This window comes from Tetrao urogallus, assembly GCF_951394365.1.
Source record: "Tetrao urogallus genome assembly, chromosome: 4".
Lineage (NCBI taxonomy): Eukaryota > Metazoa > Chordata > Aves > Galliformes > Phasianidae > Tetrao > Tetrao urogallus.
Window position 1 is genome coordinate 792,222 of NC_136817.1, and position 10,047 is coordinate 802,268.

Here is a 10,047-nt window from a genome sequence, read left to right on the forward strand (position 1 = left end):
CCTTCCGGGCTGCAGGCGCACACTGCTGCCTCATGGCCAGCTTCTCGTCCACCAGGACCCCAAGTCCTTCTGCGCAGGGCTGCTCTCAAGGAGCTCTTCCCCCAGTCTGTATCAATACCTGGGGTTGCCCCAGCCCAGGTACAGCACCCTGCACTTGGCCTCGTTGAAGAACCTCATTAGGTTCACATGGCCACTTCTCCATCCTGCCCAGGTCCCTCTGGATGCTTCCCTTCCTTCCAATGCATCGACTGCACCGCTCAGCTTGGTGCCATCTGCAAACTTGCTGAGGCTGCACTCGATGCCATCATCTGTCATTGATGAAGATGCTGAAGAGCACCGGTCCCAAGACCGACCCCTGAGGGACACCGCTTGTGACCGGCCTCCACCTGACACAGAACCACCGATCACAGCCCTTTGGCCGCATCCAGCCAACCAGTTCTTAATCCATCAAGCAGCCCATCCTTCAAATCCACACCTCTCCAATTTAGAGAGAAGGATGTGCTGAGAGACCACGTCAAAGGCTTTGCAGACGTCCAGGTAGATGACATCCACTGCCCTTCCCCCATCCATTGATGCCTTGCTCCATCATAGAAGGCCACCAGATTGGTCAGGCACGATCTGCCCTTGGTGAAGCCATGCTGGCTGTCTCGAATCACCTCTTTATCTCATCTGTGCCTTAACATAGCTTCTAGGAGGATCTGCTCCATGATCTTCTCAGGCACAGAGGTGAGGCTCACCAGCCTGTAGTTCCCCGGGTCATTCTTTCTACCTTTCTCAAAAATGGGAGTAATGTTTCCCTTTTTCCAGTCACTGGGGACTTTACCAGACAGCCATGATTTTTCAAATATGATGGAGAGCAGCTCTGCAACCACACCAGCCATCTCTCTCAGAACCCGAGGATGGATCATCCGGCCCCATGCACTTACACACATTCAATTTCATGAGGAGGACTTGGACTGTTTACAGTGGGACAAAATCCACTCCCCACACCCTCACCTAGAGGCTCAGGGTCCTGGCAGACACGGGAAGCCTGACCACCCATGAAGACTGAGGCAAAGCACTCATTGAGCACTTCAGCTTTCTCTATGTCTGAGGAAGCCAGCTCCCCATTACTTTTCATCAGAGGGGCAACACTCTCCTTGATCTGTCTCCTCCTGCCTATGTACCTATAGAATCCCTTCTTGTTATCTTTCACATCTCTTGCCAAGTTCAGCTCCATCTGTTCCTTGGCTTTCCTAATCCTATCTCTAGACACACAGACAACAGCCCTGTATTCCTTCCAGGCTACACAACTCTGTTTCCACTTCCTGTACATTGCCCTCAGTTTAAGCTGCAAGTCCCTGCACAGCCACGTTGGTCACCAGCTTCCCCTGCTTGACTTCTTCTGCTGGGGGATGGAGAGCCGTTGTGCTCTCAGAAGGGTGCTTGTAAAGAGCTGCCAGCTCTGTTCTGTACACACACCCTTAAGGACAGTTTCAGGGGATCCCACTCAACACTTCCTTGAGAAGCCAGAATTTTGCTCTCCTGAATTCTGGTTGACGAACTCTTGTGAAGAATTATCTAAAGAATTTACACGCAGAATGAGAAAATAGATATGGGTTGTAACAGTTCATCTCAATATCCTGATGCTGAATGATGAAATGGTAATCTTTTATTCACATGCTGGATTTTGTGGGGTGAGTGGTTTAGGGCGCTTGGTATGTTTCAGGCGAGCAAAGCTGGAAGTGACATGTGGGGCTTTTGATACAATCTGGGAAGCTGAAGTTTAGGAGGGTCATTTGACTTTCAGTAAAGACTCTGATTTTCCCTCCATGTTTCATAGAGTACCTCTGGAAACACTAAGATTAGCCTAAAGTTTGGATTCCAGCTAAGTTTACTCTGCAGTGAAAAAGAAACTGTCCTAGTTGTATAGGCACATGCATATTTATGCTTTTATACCTTAAGCACGTTCTAGCAGGATTACTGTTCTTTCAGAGCTTGAATTTATGCTGACTTGCTTTAAAATGAAGCTCTGGCAAGTTCCCAATTCTAGAAATTAAATTTGAAAGCTCGTAAGATTTAGTTTTGTTCTGTTTTTCTTTTCTTTTTAATAATGTAATTGCAGGGAAAAAAGTATGCTGGATGAGGGGCAGATAGGTGAAATATGTGAGAATTATTTTAATGTCTGAGCTAGTAAATCTTTTATGGTGAAAGTCATTGAGCCACTTAGGAATGGGAGACACTTGATAAAATTTGTGATGTGGAAAATGGCTGCTTCTGACTACATTTATGTTCTTCCTTAATTTAGAAATGAATTTCCAGCAATCCATTTGGCCCTGTTTTAAAGCCATGAAGACAACTTCTAATGGAAGCGATCTATAGATCACTTTTATTGAAGTTGAAAAGGCTTTTGTGGGCTGATTATTTTGCTCATCTTTTGCAGTGTTGGGTGTACTTGGTTTGTTATATGTGGTACTGTTCATTCAGACTTTTTGGATAAACTTACGGTGTTATTGAAATGAATTTTTTAAGTACTGATTTATACATTTTCAAGGCTTTCACATGGCAGAATGAGGTCAGGAAAGATATTATGGGTTTTTAATCTGTTGTCTTCCTTATGAAATTGAAGGTCTGTCAAATGGAGTCTTCTTTGGCCTTGCTGAAAGAAAAAAAGAAAACGCGATGCCAGTCTTCCATGTGTTATTGTGTGGTAGGGTGTGTTTTCATTGTAGGACTGTATATCACCAATGAATATTCTTCGTGTAGATACCTCATTCAGTGGTATTTAACTGAAGATATCTTGCAAGCTGTGTGGTATCATTGCAAAAGTGATACTGGTGCTATATTTGAGAGCATTTCTTTTGTTTCTCTCCTCACTTGAGCAGCTTGCGAGCTGTTTTACTGGAAAGAATGGCATATTTGAGGGAAAAAAACTGGAAAAGAAAACAATTTAGAAATATATACAGGAACACAGGTTTTATCCTTGCCAATGTAAAAGACCTTTGTAGAATGGGACAAGTATTTCCTTTGTGTTTTGACTCTGTTTTGCCCTATGCTGTTGTAAGAAAAGAAGAACACAGTCTAGAAGAAACTGCAGTAGCATGAATCCTAGGCTACTTTGTAATCTAGATTGCTTGGGGAGGTGAAACTCTCTGACACTAAAGCCTTTCAAACAGGCTACAGATGAACACCTTGGGAATGGCAAGGTAAGCCTGGACATGTTTTCAGTCTTGTGCGTAGGGTACAGACCTCTTGAGATACCTTACAGGCATTTCTCTGCAGCACAAGAACAAAAAGCTTATTGCTCTGTGATGGACCTTTATGAGAAACACAGTTCAGCAGCGCAGCTGAAGTCGTACTGGTAAAGTGGGGGGTGAGGGGTTGTCCACTAAGAGAAAAGAGGGGAAAAAAAAAAAAAAAAAGAAGTGTTGGGAGGGAGCCCTGTGTCAGAAGGCTGGTGTGCTTGGCTTGTTGTGTGTAAGAGCATTGCTTCCCTCTTTTCTCTTTGTCGGCTAAGAATAGATGTATTTTGGTTACACAACTATGAGTTCAGTATGGGCTTTCAGGTAACATACAGAGAAGATAAACAGTCTTTTTCTGTGGGTATGTCAATGCAGTAAACTTGAGTACAAGAGCATCTTAAGCATCTTATTTTGCATAGATGAATCTTTTGATAGTGATTTTGACAAATTCTGTTGGATGTTTTTCAAAGAGACACTGTACATCCTGATACAATTTGACAGTGTGACCTTTTCATATGGAACAGTGGGAGCTTTTGCTGATGAGATGACACTTTTTTCAAACAAAAAATATTGCAGACCCTTTAAAAGATCTCAGAGATATGGAACAGCTTATTGGTGGCTTTTATATGCACTGCTGTGTCTCAGCACATATTAATACTATTGTACACATATGCTTTGGTTTATTTTCCAACATATAAAATGAATGTTTTTTCCATCCTGACTTACCGTGTTGTGTTCCAGGCTTTCCGAAATAGTTGTAGGTAGCTGTCATAATAACAAGCACTTTTTTTTCCCTATAGCTCTGAAATATCTTTAGCAACATGTCAGTATAGTTCTGCTGAGTGTGTGATGTTGTCTACATGAGAAATAGTGTATTTGCATTGACTTGAATTCAGTTGTTATGTATTCTGAAGCGTTGTGACTTGTTGATTAATATCACGGATACAAGTGTTATGTGGCATGCTGGTGTGTGGGAGAAGAATAATGGTTCTTCCTGACTAGTCCTGGAAATGTTTACGCATAAAAATATTGCTTATAATAATAAGTAAAGTTCTCTTGAAAATTCCAGAGTAGAAACTAGAAGAGAGAAGAAGGCAGCAGTTCTTTCTTTGTTTCCAAGACTACAAGTGACTGTGGGCTACCTCAGGCTCTTGAGATTTTTCAGTATAGCTGTTGGTACCTTTACAGCCTGATTCTTGAATATTATTCAATGACTACTTCCATTGCATTCCTTTACATGCATGACTTAAAAAAACAAAAACAAAAAGAAAAGCTTTTAGAAATAACCTGGAGGTAGGTTTGGCAAATGCTTGTGGAGTTCTTATGGTTATTGCCGCATTTGTGTAACAGTCATGGAAATATCAGAGATGTGTAGGAGGAGTAACCCATCCTCCTGGAGCACGCATATTGCATTGATGAGGCATGTAGTGGTTTTCTGACCGTGGAAATCTGTGAGATTTTAAAGGAACCTCAAGCGGCCATTCCACTCTGGAACACAAGTAGGAACGTTAACTTCCAACATCACATTCAGGAGAAAAGCTGTAAATCTGTGTGAAGGAGCAGAAGAGAGGAAAGAGGCAGCTGCGGTTCTGCATAATTCTGAGAGTGGCCTGGGGCTTCCAGAGTTGAATCAGAAGCAGCACAACTTGACCATGCTGACTCTTAGCCGATGCATGCCACCAGCTCAGATCTGACAAAGGCATCCTGTGACAGATGTCACTCCTGGCCAGGAGCTGTCTGTTTGCCCTGGATGGTTTTTTGCTTGCTATTCCACACACTCTTGTCAGGTTGGCTTCTTTGGTCTGCTCCTTCATCCATTCCTGTCTGGATGTCACTTGCCTGCATTAAAGACCATGAAGAGCATGTTTCTTCACTTTCTCTTTAGGTATTCAGCACTTCTGGGTCTTCCTTTCCATAGCTGGTTTTGTTTGTCCCTGTGTTAAGAAGGCTGCTTAGGAAAATGGTTCAGTTCCCAAAATCTAGGCTTCCTGAGTTCCCTGCAGCTCTGCTAGATACCTGGGTTTGAGGGAGGAAGAGATTCCTAGGAGGAGTGCTCAAAATGTTTTGACCCTTACCCTTTCAGTCTCTAAGACTTATTTCCATTTCTTTCTCTAAGACTTATTCTGTGTTTTGCTGTGTTTTTGCTGTGTTTTGCTGATGTAGCAGTCTAGTGCTGCACGAGTCATAGAATCATTTAAATTAAAAACCATGCTGGCCGTGCTGCTCCTGGGCCTTGCGCTTCTGTATGTGATGTAGTTACTTTCATTTGGCTCAGGAGAGAATGTACACTTCCATTTACTGCTTAGAAAATGCCAAGAACTGGTCAGCCTAGGACACAAGAGTGCAGCTCAGGAAAGTGAATGACGTGTATTCTGCAAGGAAGTGTATTGATGTATTGTCACATGAATGGATGTAAATATCTACTTCACCCTTCTGTGTGGGAGGCTGATGGGTGTATGATCCTGTGCAGAACAGGCAGTCATAAGCAGCATAGCGTTGAATTACATCAGTACTTTAGGTAGGTGGGTGGGGGATTTCTATTCTACTCCTCTTTGTGCACTCACACATACTCATGACACAACTACTGAAAGTCCCAACAAGCAACTACAGAAGATTTTGGTAATGTGGTCCAAGTGCAGATTCCTTCATACCTCTTGGTTCTTGTGATGGAGTGGGGGACCTCTGGAAGATGCTGGCCATAATGCAGGTATGCAGCTGATGTCTTCAGGTGATGCATGTCCAGCTGTGTTGTGTTACATGCAGCCAGCAGATGAGATTCTGCAATGGAACTATAGGCAAGAATTGAGCCAGACCCCAGGGCATTTTCACCTTGCCTTCAGATAGGTAAATTCTCAATCCGTAGGCATTGGGAATTTTATTTTCTGAAGATGGATAATGTGTTTCCAGACCCTAAATAAATAAAATAAAATAAAATAAAAAAGAAAAAAGTGATGGAAAAATATGTGAAGATTTTACCATAAGTGAAGAAATTAGTGGTTATGCAGACTGCAGTTCTATCCTGCAGTAACAGCAGTGACAGTCCTGCTTGCTGACAAGAGGTAGTGCAAGCTGTCTTGTGTGCATCACCTTGGTCAGGCTGGACATGAGGAGCACATAGGTGGCTTGCAGCTTGCCAGAAATAGCTGCTGTTGGTGTTGATATCGTATGCCTGATGGCTTAAGCAACTTCGCACATGGCAGGATAAACCCACACCTGTACCCTGTGGTACTGTCACATGCCTGCCAGGGTAAAATGGGAAACTGCAAGCAATAAAACCTTGCCCCAGCCTCTTGTGAATGCATTTCCTGGAGATGTCACGTGCCGGAGGCGCTACAAGTGGCTCTTGTTTCCCCAGCCCTGAGCCTTCTGTCAGCAGAGTAATGGGGGGCTATGTGCTTCCAGGGGCCTGGAACAGCCCTTCCTTTGACACTGGCAGCTGGCCACATTGTTTGAATGTTACTTTCCCTGTCCTGCAGTTCTGCCTCTACTTACTGTCTTTCCACACTTTGAACGTGGCATTTCTCTGCCATTCTATGATTAATCCCAAGTGGTGCATGGAAAGAATGGTGTAGTTAAAATCTTTCACTGTTTTGTTTCAGTACTTAGACTCTTGGCTCTTTCTTGGTGTTTTTTGTTGTTTTTTTTTTCCTGTTATTTTAGTAATTGAAGGTGCTGCCCACTGTGGGTTTTCCCCATACAGCTTCCTCCCCTTGCTACCATGATTTCATTTCTAGCCACAGCTCTGTTATCAACAGCCACTGTCATTCTAGCCACTCAGTGGAGTGAGTCCAACCTGCATCTGTTGGCTACCTCTGCTTTCTCTTTAATAGATGTAGAGGTCGCATTTCTAAACCGCATGATTGCACATGTACATTTTAACGTGTTAAGCAATGTCTGAAGGCTGATGAAGCACCTTGCTGCCCCCATATACGCACAGTGGGTGTGCTTTAAGCATGAGACCAGTGCTGCTACAAGCTGCAGGACCTGAGAGCTGCTGCATGGTGCAGAAGTGCCTGCTCAGCTGCTTGACTGCTTACAGAAAGCAGGTGCTGTGGAGGCAGTCTGCTCACCCTGCTCACCCTGACCATCAGGGTGCTGTTACTTTGCAGCCCCAAACCTTTTAGAGTTGTAACTTTGTTACTTGAAGACAGATGCAATTTTACAATCAGACTTTAAAAAAGTGCTGAGTGCAGTATCATTGCTTTCATGCAATGCAAGGTCTTGGCAAACAAAGGCCCTTATTCTGCAAACTTGATCTGTGTAGTGTTAGGTGAAGTACTGTTCATAATGCCCTTGGCTGTCAGTGTGTTGTTAGTGCTGCCATCTATGGAACTAAAATAGTGGAGTTAGCAACAAGAAGTGAGCAAAGGAAATATGGAATATCTCTGTCAAGCAAGGAATAGTTTGCATTTCTAATGCATGCAAATGTGTAAAAATTCCCTCTTCCTACCCACTCCCTTTTTTTGCCAGTCTTTTTAACTTCATTTGTAATATGTGGTTGGATATCAGGACAAACTTCTTTACAGAAAGGGCTGTTAAGCACTGGAATGGGCTCCCCAGAGAGGTGGTTGAGTCACCATCCCTGGATGTGTTTAACAACCATTTGGATGTGGTGCTCAGGGACAGGATTTAGCAGAGGGCTGTTAGAGTGAGGTTGGACTTGATGATTTTTAAAGACTTTTCCAACCTGAGAAATTCTATAATTCTATGCCCAAGCTTTCTGATTGTAGACCATCTCTAGAAACTGCACTGTTTTTGAAACTATATTCTACCAGCATTTAACCATTACTCATATCACTAACCAAAGCATACTGAAGAGTAGAATAAAGAGTGATTATCTTTCTGAGTGCTAGCAGATAATTTTGCAAGATAATTTAACTTTGACTGAAGTATAAGCCTTGTAACAATGGATATCTGATCATATATTCATTTCTGCAGTGCCTCTGTATACAAATCTCATGCTGACCATTCCAATGAATATTATCATGCGAGTACTAACAAGACTGACTGGGAATAACTAAGTTATGTGTAGGTGTGAGAACCATAATGATTCTGATGAATTCCCACGTTACAAACCAACCTGTTTGATTTGATTCACTGCTTATTTTCGTGGGAGCAAGAGGATTTATTTTCTTGATACTGTTTTGCCTCATGGAAGCTGTGTAAATTTACTACAAATAGCTTTTATTATTATGTATTTAAACTGGGAGAGGTGGTAACTGAGAGAAGCCCAGTATAATGAGCAGGAGCATTGTCTTTATGTAATCAAAGGGATTCTCAAAGCTCAGGGGACTTTCCAAAGCTATGTGATATGTTTGTGCAGACTCCAGTGGTTGACTGTTCCTCTTATCATTTTCTTGATTTATATAGTCATACATACTGATGTAATGCACAGTTTACGTACAGGGAGCATTACAAAGTATTTTCAGTCTCATTTTCCTCTAGTATCTTCAGGCTATGTATGTACAATTCAATCTCCATGCAAACCAAACCAAACATCTCCATGTCTTGAAACTACTGCTATTATTTGACTCTGACTTATGTTTTTATTTTTATTTTTTCCCTCTCTTTCAGGCCAAACAAGCAAAGTAGCCAAGGAGGCAGCCAACAGATGGACTGGTCTGTATGCACTTATTTTGCCTAGGGCAGCTTCACATGAGCAATTTGAGTAAAAGACCTAGTTATTGCTAGGAAGTTTTAAGGCATGATGTAGGATAGACCTCACTTACAAAAAACATCCAGAAATTTATTTTGTGTGCACTCATGATTCAAAAAAGAAATGTATTTTCTCAGTTTAACTAATAACTGTGGTTAATGGATCTCTTCTTTGCACACCTTGTTAAAATCTGCAACTCTTTTTTTTTTTTGGTTGAATTAAAATCTCTTAAGATAAGGAAAACTTTAACAGAAAGAGACCAGGAATGGCAGTGGCTACTTTGACATTGTCATAATTCCAGGTATTCAGAAAATTTAATTCTTCTCTGAATTTTCATTTGTTTCTGAAGAGTAGAATGCTTTGTGAAGCATTATCTCTTCCCTCATATAATGGATACTAATACAATGTAGGTATTTCTTAACCTTATTCATCAACTTGGACATGCAGGAAATGTGCTGCACAGTTTTGAAGAAGCCTATTGCAGTGACATATGTGTGGAAGTTTAACTTAATTTCCTGTTGTTGCTCAGCTTGACTCTGTGGCTTTACATTTCCATTTTGCATAGCAAGCAATATGTCCTTAATTTTTTTTCTCTAATTATTTAGAACATTATTTGTAATATTTTATTTAGAATTCATCTACCATTGTATTTGAGTCTACAAGCCATATTTTGCTAAACATTTAAAACGGAATGTTTTCCATTCTGTTTACAGATAACATCTTTGCAATAAAGTCCTGGGCCAAGCGTAAATTTGGATTTGAAGAGAGCAGAATTGACAAAAGTTTTGGAATTCCAGAAGATTTTGATTACATTGATTAGTTGTTCAGCAGTTGATGTCTGCCGCAGTTGTACAATGTTTGTCACTTAATTGCCAGCTGAGCAATATTCACGTGTCTGAATTTGTGTGTCTTCACCAAATGACCACCCTGTAATTTACAGTTTTTGTTAAAGTTAATAAAATTCGAGAAATGTTCACATTTCAGTCTTTCCCTCCCACTATTTGGGCAACAAATTATTTCATTACTTGTGTGAGACAGACTAAGAGTAAACAGAGCTTATAGGGACTAATTATCACAGAGTCCTGAAACTTTATTCTTCTGTCACTTAACTGGGAGTGTTATAAGACCTAGAAGCTCTAGGGATTTATGTTTAAACAGATTGAAATTGAG

The 10,047-nt window shown here is 41.6% G+C and overlaps 1 protein-coding gene across 1 annotated transcript in view; it reads left to right on the forward strand.

Moving 5' to 3' along the window:
* The window catches only part of MND1 (meiotic nuclear divisions 1), a gene marked incomplete at both ends in the record, with an annotated part of 30,349 nt that extends 20,652 nt beyond the window's left edge, over positions 1 to 9,697 (forward strand). Inside the window, 2 exons of the mRNA XM_079534637.1 lie at positions 8,796 to 8,840; positions 9,591 to 9,697. Of these exons, the coding sequence (XP_079390763.1) occupies positions 8,796 to 8,840; positions 9,591 to 9,697 (152 nt within the window). The remainder of the gene's footprint in view (positions 1 to 8,795; positions 8,841 to 9,590) is intronic.
* Between the last annotated feature and the right edge of the window lie 350 nt (positions 9,698 to 10,047).